Source organism: Metarhizium acridum (genome assembly GCF_019434415.1).
Source record: "Metarhizium acridum strain ARSEF 324 chromosome Unknown scaffold_141, whole genome shotgun sequence".
Lineage (NCBI taxonomy): Eukaryota > Fungi > Ascomycota > Sordariomycetes > Hypocreales > Clavicipitaceae > Metarhizium > Metarhizium acridum.
In genome coordinates, this window is record NW_027094020.1 from 2,786,472 (window position 1) to 2,803,210 (window position 16,739).

Below are 16,739 nucleotides of genomic sequence, written 5' to 3' on the forward strand. Positions count from 1 at the left end.
ATTTTTTCAGTATCAAATTGGCCGTTGCCTACTCGGACTTGATGGATCTTGTTGTGTGAAGCATGGCCACATGATCAACTACTAAACGTCGTTGAACTTGACCAAGGTAAGCCTTGCAAGGACTACTCTGAGGGGATTAGAAAAATTGACTCTTGATGCAGCTCGATGTACTCGATCTTCGAGACAATCAAGGTAGCCATTGCGTACAAAGATGAGAGCACGGCAAGGTAGGAAGCTGTTGTGGTACGAGGGTCTTGAAGCATAGCTGAAAGTATTAGGAGACTGGCTCTTATCCGGCGGACCATGGCATACTATATAATGCCCAAGTCGTTTACCACGAAATGCCCGGGTGGAAGAAGCCGACGACCAACGCCCGGGCATACTACGATCTTCCCAAGCAGGCCCGGGATTATGTCGAGGTACACTTACTTTCAACCGCAGGATGCATGTATCTCATCTTATTTACTGACTGTCTCTCTTTGGTACATTGACAAGTTTGTTGGAGTCAAGGTACCTTTTCGAAAACCATGCTTTGACTTTGACCAGATAAAATGGATCGACACTGGTCCTGACTGTGAAGATATGATTGCGCGCGGCTAGGTGATTTGGCGACTTGCTCTATGCTTTGTTACCGGTGACGAAGCGCCCTTGGAGAGCTTCTCCGCGCATCAAGCGCCTGAAGCCTCTAGCTGGAGTGCTGTGATCAGTCATGTAAAGAACCGATAGAAGGCAACCCAATAGATGGCTATTTCGGCTTTGATTGTCCCGCATACGTCTAGATGGCTTTGCTTAACCGATGTGCAAGACCTACTGCAATACAGAATAGGACTGGCAGCCCATGATATCGTTGGGAGAGCTTTGTTGATGTCGAGACTTTGAATGTCATCGACACCCTGGTTGGCTAGGAAACTATATCGATCTCGAGACCCTCGTTGACTAGGCTACGCAGCCTTTGCTAACAAATACCTAACCTCAGCGACGGGAAGCCACTGCTATTTTACAGTATGGGGGGAGCCTCCATCTGGATAGGGATTTCGTTTTCTGCAGATCTCAGGAACCAGCAGGCTGTCCATCTGTTACGACTAGTAAACGTTGCTATTCATCATGTACCTCGACACGATATACGTCAAGTGCAAGGAAAGAGGCACAGTCCACTTGATCTATCATTGGGCCATCGACAACGCCGAGGTGTACCTCTCTTCTTCCCATTCCATGGCCCATACAATGGATGACAAAGGGGCCAAGGGCACACATCATCCCCTGTTCTACCATAGCCTGCAGGGGTCAAGATTCTCCTTGACCATAAACAATATGTTGCCAGTGTCGGAGAGGGCCTCTGCTAGCAGAACGTTGTAACTCACCTAGCCTTAATTAGTACAAATATCCCAACATGATGAGCATCGTGGAGGCCTACGAGAGACTCCCAGGAGCGTCACATGAACATTGCAGTCGTAGTCCCCAGCCGCAAATCTGCATCTGCGGGCGTACCCGTCGTCCCCGCGCCGGCAGGGCAATACATTCGCGGCCAGAGGTCCTCGTCTGCTCTGATTCTCTTTACATGACAAGGCAGAGTATCTGCCGTGTCTGTCGGGCGGCACGGGTGGTTGGAGCCTTGGAGGGGGGGAATACCCGTGTAGGAAAGATTCATAATGGTCTCGCTTGCTCCGTGTAAATACTTTTCGCATTCCATCATTCACAGTGCACATTGAAAAATGGTTAAACTAGGTGTAAAAAAAAAAAATTCACATAGTGTGTGTCGTGCAAGATTGTACCTGGGCCCAGCTATGAAGATGCGTGTTCCACCGCCGCCAGCTTCCCCATCCATCTAATGCTTGTTATGCAAACGATCCAGTAGCACACCTTATACTTGAGTGACTTGGCTTTTCTTCTCTTCATCATCATTCATTTCACCCATCATCTTCTCGGCTGCGGACCTTTTCTATCCGACGGCCCGGTCCACCCTATACACCCAGTGGCAGCTGTGAGGCGACTTGTCTCTGGCTGCCCTGTGTGCCTATCCAAGTATTTAGCTAATCAAATTCTTCCCCGTGCCAGTACATTTATACCATTCCTTTTTCTTGGGTTTATGTAGTTCTAATACGCAGTCATCGCGACAATGCCGCAAGCCACGAATCAAAAAGACATGGTGAAAGCGCCCCCGAAGCGGCATTGGGCTTCAGTTCGCAGCGACTGGCAAGTCAAGGAGGTCTCAACTCGGGATTATACCACTATCGCCCCTCCTACCAAGAAATCGAAGAAGAAGAAGCGCAGCAATCATGTGCGGCCTCGGCCGGGCACCAGGACCGACGAATTTCATCAACTCGTCGAGGCCATGCTAGCCGAGGAACAACGGGAGAATCCGGATCCAGACAATGTTTCCTTTCCAGTAGAAGAAGAACCCCTACTCTCCGATGATCAAGGGAACTCGGACGGTCGAAAAGACCACCTTGGGGTACGAGATGGGTTACACAAGGCGAATGGGGAGGGGGGCCCAGGGCTAGTGAACGCGACAGTCGTGGGAATGATTGGACACCTTCGGTGTAGTCTGCATTCGAGATTTCGCCTAGGGAAGCGTATGAGAGTAAAGAGTCCGGGGGATGGTTGTCGGCTTCGAGGCCCGTCCATCCTGTCAACGGTTGTCTCAAGCCCAAGCTGTGTTCAAGGAGCCTGGTGTTCAGTGCGCCGAAATTAGGAACCCCGAGTAGTTAGTATTTGGAAAAGAGAGTTGCTCAGACCATCTCTCGCAAACACGAACCACGAGTCTTCTGGGCCATCTGTGGCGCGAGCACGAGGAGAAAAGACAAGAGGCAAAAAGCAAACAGCAAACAGCAAACAGCAAAAATAGAACAAAGTCTCCGGGGCTTAGCAAGAAAGAGAAAGGTCCAGCACGCTACACCAAGTGGCAGCGCAATAGTGAACAGCCTTAGCCCGACTTGACAGGACGGACGGAGGAGCATGCAAACTCTATTTTCGTCTGCAATGGGGTTCAGCCACCGCGTCTTTGGTTTCGGCCGAAAAGCCCATCCTCATCCTTGCCTGCCTTTGTTTCGGCAACGCACGCCCCTACTGATCACGCGGAGATCACCATGGGGCTCGCCTTCGAGACCAGGAAACGGCACGCCACTCCGCTTGGTTGAGTGGAAAAGTGGAAGAGGCCAAGGAAAGATTGAAACCGGGCTTGGGGGTCCAGGTTGCTGAGTTGACAAGAGACTAGGTGCCTTTTGGATGGAGAAAAAGGGGGGGGGAGGAAGGGCAGCACACTTGTGGACCTATTTGAACGGGGCAACGGGGTTGATGAACTAGTGACGGATAAAGGATCACGAAAGAGAGGAGGGGGAGTGTTGTTAGATTGCCCAGAGTCATTGGAAATGGAGGCCGTGACTCGGTACAGACAGAGTACAATATGTACATGGTCGTGGTCGTGGCACTGTCATCGATGTGGAGGCATCATTTGGACTCAACGGCTGTTTTCCCCTCAAGTGGTTAATCATATCCTGGCAGTGGCAGGCCGTTCTGGCCAAAGAAATGCCCTCACGGACACACGGACGCCTCCCAAACCGGTGGCTTGGACGCACGTGTGGATGGTTCTGATGGATGTGAAGGGTCCCTGAATTCGAGATCGAGACCGGTATTGTACTCCTGATAGATGCTGTGATGCCGGTGGGGAAGAGTAAAAAGAGACTCGGAGAGAGAAATGAAATTACACCTCGCCGGGTGTTGTTTCATATCTTGATTCGTCCTTGTAGGAAAGATGGATAGATATCTTGCCGGAAATGGGACTCTGCCATTTTATCGTCATTTGGTCCGAGTGAGTAAAGTAAAGCACTGGAAAGAGTAGAAACCTTCTCTTTGGACAGGTATCAATGACAAATTCTTTTGTTCCGACTCTGATGGCGGTCTAGCTTGCGCCGTAAGGCTGGGCAACCCATGGCCACAGTCCATTGTGCGAACCCGTACAGACAACCGCCCTGAGAGTTTCACATTGGTAGAAGAATCGGATGTCGTATAATTCTGGGCGACTGAACGTTGCCTTGGTGTTGGCCCTCGACATGTTCCTGCATCTCAGCAGACGTTTGTATTCCATCGCGTCCTATCACTTGTTGTGTCCTGCCCGTATGCGCACGTACGTCCGTGAACTCTAACGATGCCCGTTTTCCCTGTCTTCTACCTACACCTTTTTGACATGTTGGCTCTTGCTGCTTGTACTCTAGAGAGATCCGATACCGACAGAGGAGGGTGGCCACGAAACCATGATTCGTACCGTTGGTACCACCAGACCCAACGCTGGACACTCTGGTTGCGCGGCAGTAAATTGGTTCAATAAAGGATTATGCAGACGGGGCGAGCCGCTCGGTAATTGACTTCACTGTTATTCTTTCTTTTGCATCTCCTGCTGCAGCCAACACGATGGCATCAGTTTAAGGCTGACGGTGACGCTGTGCTTTGTTGCTGAGTCTGGACGAGAGCGCCCACATGTCGATCAAGATACCTGGTAGTACTTTGAAATAATGATGAGGCGTTGACGTTGGCTGTCTTGCTTCTGTATAAAGTCCAAAGACCTTTCTAGGGTATGCGTAAGATATCACGACTCTCGCAGCTGTCCAAGGCATCGCGACTTGGGTTCGTCCGCTTGGCTGACTTGGCCGCATGGTTACAGGCCCAGAACACTCCGGGTGCGTCTGATGTGTATTATGTCGTAGGACTTTAAGTACAACTTTAAAAACTGTACTCAAGGCCTGCCTTATCGATGAATCGTTTCCGTAACCTTTCCAGAGAAGGGAAGCACATCCTCTTCCGGGCCACGGCAGCAACGTCAAAGCCGACTTTTGTGGCCCCCAAGCGACGGCAAAGTGGCCTGCCAGGACGTTATTTTGGGTATCACTGCTCGACCGGCAATCTTCTATCCTACTTTGGTCCAAACTGTCCAGATACATTTCACCGAAGGACCCTTTCACCCGACCCTCGGCTCTTGCCTGCCCGTAAGCACCCCCCCCCCCCCCCCCCCCCCCTTTTCTCCTCCTCCCAGCAGCGCGTGGTTTAGGGCCAAGAGCCACTGACGATAGTTTGCTAACGCATTGTAGTCCACCCTTGCTGTCCATTGGGCTGCTCAAGCTCACGGTGAGGTATTGGCCGTTGAGGTTTGGGAGGGTACATGACCGCGCCGGGGTTGGGAGAGCCAGCAAGCACCCACAGCTTTTAGTTCCAAGGACTAGACGTTCATGGCCAATAAATATCTGCCATCTCCTGCACAGTGTGGTCACAGCTCACTCACCCTGCCGGTTTTTCACAAAAACAAGCTCCCGGCCAGCCTGTTTTCAAGACAGTTGACTGCGTCATGTAACAGCCATCACATGGGAGTGACATGACTTGTTCCCCTTGTGGCCAAGAGCCATCTAGACCAAGTCCGGATAGTAGAGGTTTGGCTTCGGAAACGAGCTTTCCGCCTCCAAACATGGAAAGAGATTTGGAGGCTATCGAACTTGTCACAATGCAAAATAGTGATGCGGGAAAGCCTGAGCTCTTTCCTGAAAAAGGCCGTGAAAATCGTTACAAATGCGCCCAGACAGCTTTCTGAGCAAGTTGGACTGAAGTACTTCGAAACTAAATTTAGCCTTTTTTTTTATTCGACTTTATTTCTTTGACCGCCTCTGACCGGACCTCTACAACACGAGTTGATGGTCCGGAGGGTGAGCTGATCCGCTTCATCGCCAATGAGAAGATTGCTGGCCCGAGGTAAGGATGGTTCTATGAGACATGGAGGTTCCCTGGCCGGTGCAATGACATCTCCTTGCCGCTGTTCGCACGGCACTCGCATTTACTCCACTCTGGAACTCGAGTCCGTCCAGTTTGGAGATGTCATTGGAGAAGGGTGAAGGGTACTCTCTGGTGGATGAGTCGGGATGGTGTAAACCAGCCACCAGAATCCCTGATCCCTCTCCTGGGAATGGCAGGAGCATCGCCGTTACCGAGCTATGACATTTGAAAATCGGACTGAGGGGTTGTCAAGCAGAAGCGAGCAAAGCGTAATAACAATAACAATACTAATAATGGAATACGGGATTCGCCTTGGCACACACCCGCTCCTTTCATGAAGAGATGGCATGGCAACAAATCCAATTTCAACGGACAGCGGAATGCCATCAACAACAAAGGATCCGCATTTCGCTTGGCATACATTGAGGTTGACCGGTGGGAAGGTTCAGATCAGCAGGCGGCTAGTTGGCATGTGTTGTTGGTCGTGCCTACTTGAGGCCTTCTGCCGACACACACAAGTCCCTCGTCCCTATGGTGCCAGTGTCGGGAACGTGTTTGAAGACTTTCAGGCTGAATGAAGAGAGGCAGGTGCCCACTGAGGTGCTCGGGAATGCGATGCTATCCAGTGTCAAGATTCGTTTGGCTCCAACATGAGGTAGAAACGTGCTTGCCGGTGCAACAGTTGATGCGGAATAGTAGCATATGAACACTGAACAGCAGCAGACCGGCTATAGGCCCCAATTACTGAGGTCCAAAGGCTCGATTCCAGCCCATGGTAGCAATGAGTAATCAAGAAACCGAGCATCCATTTTCATGTTGCTGGGGCTCGACACCCCGCGCGCCTCTGTTCATGAAGCTATATGCGCCATGTCTACATGGCCTGGCTGTATAGTACCGGTACTTTGACAGCTTTAGGCCACCCAGAGGAAGTGGCGATGCAGATTTCTGTCCTCAAATGGCAGATTTTTGGACGCGAAGATACAGCTCAACCTCTCATCGTTCGCCCCAGACCCTCGGTGGCGCCAATGCTCCCCGGCTGATGAGATTGCATGCAAGACGGTCCAACAACGTCACCAAGTCTCTGAGAAAGAGAAGACCAGCGGCGTTACCTTGACGCTAAATCGCTTACGATTCGCGAATGCCGCGATGTGCAATTACGACGGTGTTTTTTGATGAGCGAGGGGCTTTGAAATACGCTGCGGGCTGGGCGCTTAGATGTGAAAGCTCTTTGGTGTCTACTTCCCTGGCAACCATGCGAGTCCGTCCAAGCCCATAAAACCAGACAAAGCGGTGTGTATGTAATAGAAATAGGAAGGAAGATGGGCGGGAAGGTTGCCCGTCCGGCCATCAGTTTGGTGCGAATCATGCACGATAGCCGCGCTGCATCACGCCGTAGGGTTTTTTCCCCCTTCTCAGATGCGTCAACCCTTCAAGCCCGTTGGGCCATCTCGACAGCGGCCGCGGCTGAGAAACAAGGCACGGCATTTTGACTGCAGATCGCGTAGCTGACCAAACACCAAGCCGGGCGTATTCTGGCCCCATCATCACCGTTTGTTGCCGTTAGACGAGGACAAAAGGGCTTCTGGGGGCGTGGTCACTGAGCTGCAGCTGCAGCTGCGTCAAGCCTGGAACGAGGCTGTGTGGCTCATCATTACAACAGACTCATGCAAGACGTGCGTGACGTCTGCTTTTCTGGTCGTCGGTTAATAGATGCTCTCCATGAGACGACGTACAGAACACACACACACACACACACAAGAAAGACGCGTATGCACACTTTCGTCGATTCTTGGCCTTCTCTCCAAGGAGCTAAACCCATCAGGACTCCGGCACCTCGACTTTGCAGGGCGGGCTTTCGTCACACACTCGGGTCCGAAGTCGAGAGAGGCTTGCCGCGGGAGGCGGCGCACTGCGCTCTCCCTTCTCCGTAAGTCCGTGCTATACCTAGAGATTTGCCGTGGCAGATGAGGTGGCAAGACCCCCAACGCCAACACCGCTCGTTCTTCTGGAGTTGTCGCAGTACTCCGAATGTTGGTCGATGGTTTGGCTCAGTAAGCGGGAGGGCTCCGAGGAGTGGTGTGGTGTGGTGTGGTTCTGTGCTTCTGAGTTGGCAGTGCAGCTCGCTTAGAGCTCGTCGGTATCCAATGGCTCTCCCCTCACAGAGACCAAACGCGCGCGTAGGGGGTTCTCGTGGTCGTTGTAGCGTCTGCCGGAGTAGACGCCTATTGGACACGAATTGCCCCACAGAGGGGTGATCTGAGTAAATCTAGAGCGGACCTGGAGATGCAACTGTCCAATCTGGGCAATGTCGGGCCTTGCTAGCGCGTCCCGACAGCTCGGTTCGTCCCGGTCGGGTCTGACATCGCCATTCTCTACGACTGGCCAGATGCGGGGCCGCTAGGCCTTTTGGCTGATAGCTCGCCTGACCCTCCCACCCCATTCCTAGCCTTGCCAGCCACAAAGACTGGGGTTTTGGGGTCCTCGCCGTTTCAATCCAAAATTGCAGGCACTGTATGCCATAAACCACCAACATGAGAGCCGTAGGGGCGTGCGTCCTTTCTTCCACTTGGCTTTGTAAGGCCTGACTGTACACTTACACTTTCCCCATCTCCGCATGGCCAGTAGGTGGCGGTTTTTTTTTCCTTTGGTGGACAAGGACAATGGATGTTGAATAGCCGTGAAGATCGTGATTGCTCGCACCCTGCCCTATCAAATATGCCGTAGGGCGGAGTAGATGGACTGTCGAGCTGCCAAGCCGTCCCGTCCAGTGCCCACCATTGTTTTGCCAAGGCACATGTGGCAGATAAATGCATGGGGCCCAGCGTGTCCAGATTAGGAAATGGCCGGGGAGCTTTTGCTTTCCGATTGCGTCAAACTCTCGTGACGGTCCAAGAAGCTGGCAAAATGCGACGACTCTCTTCTTCAATCCTGGCCGTGTTGATGCAACAAGGTAGTTCTTACATGTAAATGTAGTAATGGCTCTTTTGGCAGTTCCGCGCCTTTACCATGTCGTTGCCGTTGACGCCAAATTTTCACAACAGACCCCACTCAAACCACCACCTCGATGGCATGAGCGACTGTCGCAAACTGTGTCCCTAAGCAGACTCAGAGTTGGCCAATGCGCACTGGAAATTGGGGCTGTGATGAAGTGATGACTGACAGGGCCCAAACGCCTCAGAGTTGGGTGAGCAATGACCTATGACCTATTTCCGTCTATAAACACTAGGTTTGTGTGGCTAAGACAGCCATTCAACACGCTGTCCATGGCGCTAGATAGCCGTTTGTGAGTGCTCAGGCACTGCATGAACCGTAATCTGGCATATTGGAGGGCCCCTTCTTGCTCTCATGTGTCAAAATTGCACCTGTATTTGGCGGGTGGTGTTGACGCAACGGGCGCGAGACGGCCAGGGCTCCTAGCCGTAGAGGCATTTCATGACCAGAGTATCTATCCACCCCAGTCCTTGAGTTTATCATCTAGCGCCCGACATCGACTGGGTCTACAGTAGTGGCGTAATTCCAATGTTTGTGTCCCATCAGCTAATCTTGCTAGTATCAACACTCATGGCAGCGCTCTAATCTCGAAGCTTTTGGTAATGTCCTTCTAGGCTTTTGGCGTTCCGCGCTCCTCGGTCCAGGGTTTCCCAGGGGATGGCATACGTGTGTCACATCAAGCCGGGAATACTAGCATACTCGTAGCTGGGCCACTGGGCCTCTGGCTTCGGCGAGTGCGTCTTGAATTTGTGTGTTTTTGGCAACCTTGATTGTCATTATCAACTGGGTTGTCAAATTTGATCCAAAGTCACTAAATCAGCATTTGTCTGAAGCCACCTGGGACGCCCACGTCACATCGTAATTAATAACAAAGGGCTCCGTATACTGACCATTATGGTGCTAAGCAAAGATAGAGGTCGATTGCATGGTTTGCTTTGGTCTTGGACCTCTGTGGACATCGCGCACAACCACTAGTTGGACACTAGTCGGCGATTGAAACGGCAGATTAAATGAAGCAGAATATTTGGCCACCGAGTGAAAAACAGGATCCAAGTCAAGCGCCTCAATGTGAGCGCTCAGCTGCCTTTGTTGTATCACAATCGAGAAGTCAAAGGCAAACCAGAACTCCTGCTGGCGGGAAGAGTACAAACTCTGGAATCCTCGGTTCTAAGTCTCTTCAACGCCGAGAGGCCTGTCATACCTACCGTGCTTTCCCTATCCTCTTAAGCTTCCCGTGACAGGAAGGGACTGCCGGTGGTTTGCGGGGAAAGTCGACAACAGAGGCTGAAATTTCATGGGCTTTATTTACCCGCGTTGCCCTCTCGCCGCCAAGGTATTAAACGTATTAAACGTCAATTTGATAACATGGCAATGTACTCCGTACTTGATTGTCGGGTGTACACACGGATCCTTTTCCCGGTCGGCTCGGGGTGACAAATCCCCTGCTGTGTCGTAAGGGCTTTCTGCTTTCCGAAGCGTCACACTTCGGCTTGTGGCCAACGGGGGTGGCGATTAAAGAAGCACAGAGCAAGTCTGAAGTTTGGACCATCGGCCCTAGAGGTCGGCCGTGGAAGTCGGTCTTTGTCATTGTTCCCCGGAGCTCTGAACGTCATGATGGTATGTGGATGGGAGGCTCTGGCGCCAGCGTATGTATGGGTGAAGATTGGATTGGACGCAAGTACACCGACCTAGCAGCCATAAAAAGCGTTCAACAGGATCGGATGGAAGGCATGCATGATCACTTGCCAGTCCTGCCATCCATGTCGATGCTGCGTGTTGGTGTCAGCTGCAATGTGACACTAGCAACAGCGCCTGACAGCAACCATAGCCATCGTCTCATCATTGCGTTCGTGTAGGTGGATTTGGTTGACGATGGCCAGGCAATTCTCGAGCTACTTCTGGATAACGATGCTACACTCTACCGGGACCGAATCGCCCGTCTTCGCGCGCACACCCATGGGAGAATCTCTTGACTGGTCGCCTTACAATGCTTTCTCGGCTGGCTAGCTTGCGCGGCGCAACTTGGCAGATTCGCACGAGCGGCATCCGCTCCAACCCGGCCGGTCGATGGAGCGGGAGAGGTGTATCGCAGGTATCGTATGGGATTGACGGATCAGAGGCGGATTGGGGGCTTGAGCATGGCGTTTCCCGCATCATTTCCGCGATCTGCTGGCGCTAGCTGGTACCTGAATATGGCGGATCTCGTGTGGCACTCTGACGAGGACGAAAGGGAAAAAAGTCGCCGACGATAACTGCCTTAGTGAGGGCCTGGTGTCCGCCTTGACCATTCAGCCATCCAGGCGCTAGGCGCAGGCTGAGTCCAGATGTCAGCAATGAGCATCTCCGGCACCTGGCCAACATTGAGAGTGAAGGGGACTCCGTGCCAAGACGCACGGTAAACACTCGCACTCCTAGTCTCCAAGTCCGCTGTCTGGCTTCTTAGGCTGGACGCTGCCACGCTGCCACGCTGCCACGCTGCCACGCTCCGAGTTGTCGAGTGGGTCTTCAGACGGGTTCGCAACCCGGCTGCCTTTAGGCCAGGCCTTTTGCCTAGCTTCTCCCCACCCACATCAACTTGACGTTTGCACCCCTGCTTCGAGTCCCCTTGACGTTTGCCTGGATCTCAGCCTGCATCTTCCTTCCAAGGCTGGCAGGCAATGACGGCGGTGTCATTTACCATAGCTTGTTGCATTTATTCGGTTTATTTTATTCTGTCTACTTCCCGTTTCTTTTCCTGCTCCTGCTTGCTGCTGCTGCTGCTTCTGGTCTCTTGTTCTGCCCAAGTCGTGGGCATTCGGATGGCTGCTGATGATGGTTGTAACGGAGGATCCCGGGAGGAAGTTCATCGGCTTGACGACTTGATGGCTTGACGACTTCAGGCCTCGGGAGCGCTCGAGTGAGCTTCGTTCGCGCCGCTAGACCATGGTTCTCGGCGGCGTGGTCCGTGTGCCTCTTAGTGGCCTGTCTGCTTCATCGATTCTGATATGCTCAAGCGGGCGATATTCGACCGTAGCTCCGTCGTGTTGGGGCATCATCAACCAGCGTTGCTTCCCTTGGCTATTGTTCCTGCTATTGTCTCCGCTATTGTTACAGAGTGCAGCTTTGATCTCGCTCCCCATTGCTGCCGAAGCCCGGCAATTGGCCACCACCAGTCTTGTCTTATCTATCCTGCGGGTGCTTTCGACTTGCTCGACCTACTCGACCTCCAAATATTTGTGCACCAGGGGCCAATGATGAAGGTATCGTCTACAGGGTGCCGCGCTCTCTGTCGCTAATATTGCTGTAACAAGCGTTTGCTGTAGTGGAAGCTCTGTTCCGTTTCCGACACTTGGCTATTTTGCATCGTATCTTGCCGGCAGGAAATGACGAACATTTCAAGGGTTTGCTTAATAAGGGCCTCCAACACTCTATGCTTCTGCCATGATCTGTTGATCCTGTGGTGGGCTCCGCGCCCACGGTTTTTCGCACCCTCAAAATACTCTCTCATCCTGCACAAGTCTGACGGTGGCAATGTATGCCCGGATTTTTTCTGGCCAGCCGTGAAAGTCCTAGGTTTCATCTTGTCGCCAAACTTAGTAACATGTACTGCGGCTGCTCCTCCCCCTCATATCAAGATCGCCTCTGGCTCTGGCTGTCATGTACCCATCACCAGACCTCAGCCCAAGCACGAGTATGATCATGGCCACCGGGTTGTGGGCCGCAACTGAGATTGTCCCTGCAGAAAGTCAACAGACTCATCGTCAAGCCAGCTTCATGTTTCTTCAATTCGCAACTTCCCAACCAAGCAACTCGGTGGGCACGTCTTGCGCTTGCCTGCCGCGGATCTGATCCACTAGGACGGAGTACCGGTTCTGCCCCCAAAGTCAAAAGAGACTCCACGTTGAATTGTGCGGAGCGCTTGAAACGGCCAACATCTGTATCGGTCAGGGCTGCATTTCATTCTTCTTCCTCTCCGCTAAAACCTGTCACGGCTTGTGTTTTCGCTCGTGTGCGGAGTACGTAGTTCAGAGCCTGTGGTTTCTGTCCGATGCCCCGCCACGCTCGAACGGACAGGATACGACGCTGTCTTGGCTGTTGACATTCGATACGTACGGAGTATGGAGCCGTGATCGGCACGGCCCCAGGATGCTATGACTTTGAAGCTTTTTCTTTTCTTTTTTAGTTTGGCACCATCGGTACAAAGTAGAGCACCCCCAGATCTGGCCGTTGGCTCTTTAGCTCGCCTTTTCCTGTCTGGAGGCGGACAGGTTATCCGGAATTAGGCTCAGCAACCAAGAACAAGCCACCAGGTCTTGATGAATGCCAAACAAAAAGCAACGAATGTCTGGTGTGTTGAGCATCATCTGGTTGGTTTCAGCAAGGCGGCACAGCAGCAGTTCTCCAGCCAAGCTGGGCCAGCAAGAGCCTCAAGACCCTCAAGAGCCTCAAGACGGAAAGAATTGCAGCCCAGAGCGGCCCAGTTGGACCCTCAAGGGGATTCCGGGCGTCACCCACCATCTTTCGGACGTATGGATTCGTTGTGCCCCTCAACGCAAGAGTTCATGCTGGCCCCATGCCCACACCTTATTGGACCCTATGCTGGCCTTGGGCGAGTCCCCAAGTGCGCAGCAGAACTTCGGCGGCTATCCGCATGCACGACAGGACAAGAGCATACAAAGCCGAGCTCGAAAGCCTGAGAGCCATGGTCGACGACGTTTCATCGGCCAACTCGGCCGTGATGTGCCTGCCTGCCCTGTGTGCCCCATCATCAACAGACCCCATGGTCAGACTGGGGTAGACGAGTTCCACTCAGTAGAAGCGGATGAGGATGATGGGCTAAGGCGTCATCTCCACGCCCTCTCGTTGCACGCCCCATCCCATGTCATTTCAGAGCGCAATCACACACACACCCCTAGACACTCACCCTGGCGAGGCTGTTGCACCACACCCGCACCCCCTTGCACCCCTTGGTTGTACCACGCAAAGTCGAGGTACATGCCCAAGCTTTAGGCCAGTGTTGTCGTCCTCTGTTCAAAAAGATCTGCACCACATCCTCAATCTCGAGCCGCTTATAACAAAGAGGCCGGGCCTTCTACCTTCTCGTGTTTTGCTCTCCATCTCTTCACTTTTTCCTGATTCTTGGTCCCTACCTCGTCCAAGACCGTTTTTTAATACTCGTTGCTCTTGGCTTAGACAGGGACCCAACATCTTAATGCTGATTCTTCGCAGTCGTCATTTGGTTACTTGAGCCGCACCTAATTCTTGTGTTCCCTTGGTTCCCACCATCCTTCCTCCTCGGTCAAAGTCTTCCAAGGTTGCTTCACAAGTACGTGAACATAGATAGATTGTTGGTCTTCATATGTGCCAGTTGAGATCGGTCGGCTTTTAGGGAAGAAACGATAACCCTCGCCGCAGCTGCTTCTGTGTATCGGCAACAGCCTCCTCTCTGTCGCAATCAAGCCAACGGTTGACCTCAAAAGCGTGTTATCGAGGTATTTTGGTCAGGGAGACCGTCACATAATCTGACTGCTTGGCAATCACCTTTCGCAGGGTTCACCTAATCATGGTTGCGCAGCAGCAGTACATTGCGTCTGTCCTTTCTCCAGCAGACGCTCTTTCCGAAGATACATCCAGCTTGTCAGACAACAGGTCATCTCCGTCAAGCTATCCAGACCTGACTCCCTACTCTACAGTAAGTTTTGGCTTCGTTGGATCAATATACCAGGCAATGGCCTAGCTAAGCTGACCTACGATTTTTCTCCCAGGTTTCGTCTTTTGCACTTCCTCACTGCGAACCTGACCTCCTGACACCTATTTCAACCGCAGACTCGCCTCCTCTGCATCAGATGCCCAAATTGATGGGCCACTATCCTCCTCCTCCCGGGAGCCCTCATGGCCAAGAGCCAACCCCGCCGGCCAGCTCCAAGATGTACCACCCGTGGAATAATCCCCAGTTCGAGATGAATAGCCACCCCAATGAGACAAGCTCTCCTATGCACACGCCAGGCCATGTTGCGCCGGACTTCTACATCACGGACAGACGCACACCTGGGCCACCAGAGCCTTACATGGGGAACTTTGGCGTTTCCGATGCCACACAACCACATTCATTGTCACAATCAGCTTCTCCCTACTATCTGGACATGGGACCTATTCCAAATCAGAGCAACCTGCTTCTCCGAGGCAATCCTCCCATTCCTATGGAACCACACTCGCGGGAACTAGACCGCAACAGCCCGCTTCCCGCGCCGCTTCCACATGAGCCTCCCAGAAATTCAAATGTTCGCCGTCCTCGTCGCGAGAGCTCCAACAACGGGGAAATAAAGTCAGAGCACCCAGCCGCCGGGACACTGCGCTCCCCGAGCGACTCCCCCCGCAGACGCCTTGGGGCCACTGGTGCCAGCAATCGCGTGAAGAAGACAAGCCGTAGAAAGTCAACCATGAACTCACATCCAGATCCGTCCGAGGAGCACCAAAATTGCCATGGCGACGAAGTACCTCCTACTCTCAAAGACACCTGCCCTGCTGAAGAGCGGTGTATCTTTGAATCTCGCTGGCGCCACCGCAACAAGAGGGGCCAGGATATGTGGGACAGCATACAGAATGACTTTCTCAAGGAGTTTAACAAGAAACAAGGCAAGGAAATGCTCCAAATGAAGTTTAAGCGTGCTCGCTCCAAGTACATCCAGTGGCTACCCCGTGATGTAAGCAATCCCCTTTGCCCAAAAAAGTCACCTTTGAGAATGGATTGTTGACTGAGTAATCATTTATAGGAAGAAATTCTCCGCCAAGCTTGGAGAAAAGTTGAGCAAGATCGCTACAAAACGATCCTCGATGTTTTCCACGACATGGGTGGGTCCCGTAACATGCGTTTGAATTCAAGCGATATTGAAGTCAAGCTGGTTAATGGCCTAAAACTTGAAGAGCATCTGTATATGGACTGCTTTCGCGAGATTAATGTCAGACGTCGCAAGAAGCTGTCCGCAAAAAAGCGTTCGGGCGGCGGCAGCGGCCGAAGAGATGACGATGGAGTGCCTATGGGAGGCGACAGCACCGTGATGGACCTTGACCCTCACCACCAGCATACCCACAATGAAGACGATGTGATCAACCAGGTTCACAACCCTAGATCTCGGTGGGAGGGACCGTCTGCAAGCTCAAGGGAAATGATGGATATGCAGATTTGGGACAGCAGAGCCCCCATGAAATTGGAGCCTCCCGCAGCATCACACAGAATGCTAACTGGCATCTCACGTGGCTGCTTTCCGGGGAGCGTTGCCTCTGGTGCATGTATTTGATATATAATACCCCCCTTTCGTTGTGGGTTTGTTTTTTTGGTGTGTTGCAATGAAAACTTATTTTGGGTGCACTAGTTTGGGAGGGCGGTCTGAAATTGTATATTGAGCTTTCAACAAGAGGCGAGAGATGCAAACGCAAGTTTCACGATCTGCTTTGGGTAATGAAATTGGGGGTTTATTGGGACTATTGGAAAGTGCACGGTGTCGAGGAGGGATTTTCCTTTAACATCTTCATTCCTTGGTAGCTCGAATAATTTACTTCTCGACTCTTTTTGATGACCTGGATGTTATTTCTATTTCATCAACTATGTCTACAGACTATGTGGCCCCGGGGAGATTGGGGGGGGGGTAGATTTTTTCACGTCTTCCCGAGAAGAGTCACCATTCCTTTAATTTTCCAAATAAACGAAGCTTCAAATACCATGATGTCACTGAATGACTGTATGGCTCGTCGTATCGCGTACATTGTCTAGCCTGCACTACAGACGCGCATGATATTGGTTGGGCAGAGGTTTTGATTTTTGCTCTGCTTGACACGCCCAGGACAATCAATCTCCACTCCTTTCCAAGTTCCTCTGGACCCCATTTTCTCGATAAACTTTCGTTTGCCTGAGTGCCGGCTGGTACTGACTTGGAAAATGGGGGCTTTGCAGAGAATGTGGATTTGGCCCTGAAACTGCGTGTTTCAACCGACAAGGGCTGCTTAGCAGGCTGTCG

At 52.2% G+C, this 16,739-nt stretch overlaps 2 protein-coding genes across 2 annotated transcripts; both read left to right on the plus strand.

Annotated features, from left to right (window-relative positions):
• Positions 1 to 1,755: 1,755 nt before the first annotated feature.
• Positions 1,756 to 3,045, plus strand: J3458_009487 (uncharacterized protein). The gene has a single exon (XM_066119818.1). It carries the CDS (start codon positions 2,117 to 2,119, stop codon positions 2,690 to 2,692), a length of 576 nt encoding a protein of 191 aa, XP_065975615.1. The 5' UTR covers positions 1,756 to 2,116; the 3' UTR covers positions 2,693 to 3,045.
• An 11,173-nt stretch (positions 3,046 to 14,218) lies between these two features.
• J3458_009488 (uncharacterized protein) lies at positions 14,219 to 16,299 on the plus strand. Its single transcript, XM_007815648.2, has 3 exons — positions 14,219 to 14,416; positions 14,490 to 15,428; positions 15,498 to 16,299. The coding sequence occupies exons 1-3, from the start codon at positions 14,288 to 14,290 to the stop codon at positions 16,020 to 16,022; spliced, it is 1,593 nt and encodes a 530-aa protein (XP_007813839.2). The 5' UTR covers positions 14,219 to 14,287; the 3' UTR covers positions 16,023 to 16,299.
• Positions 16,300 to 16,739: the final 440 nt, after the last annotated feature.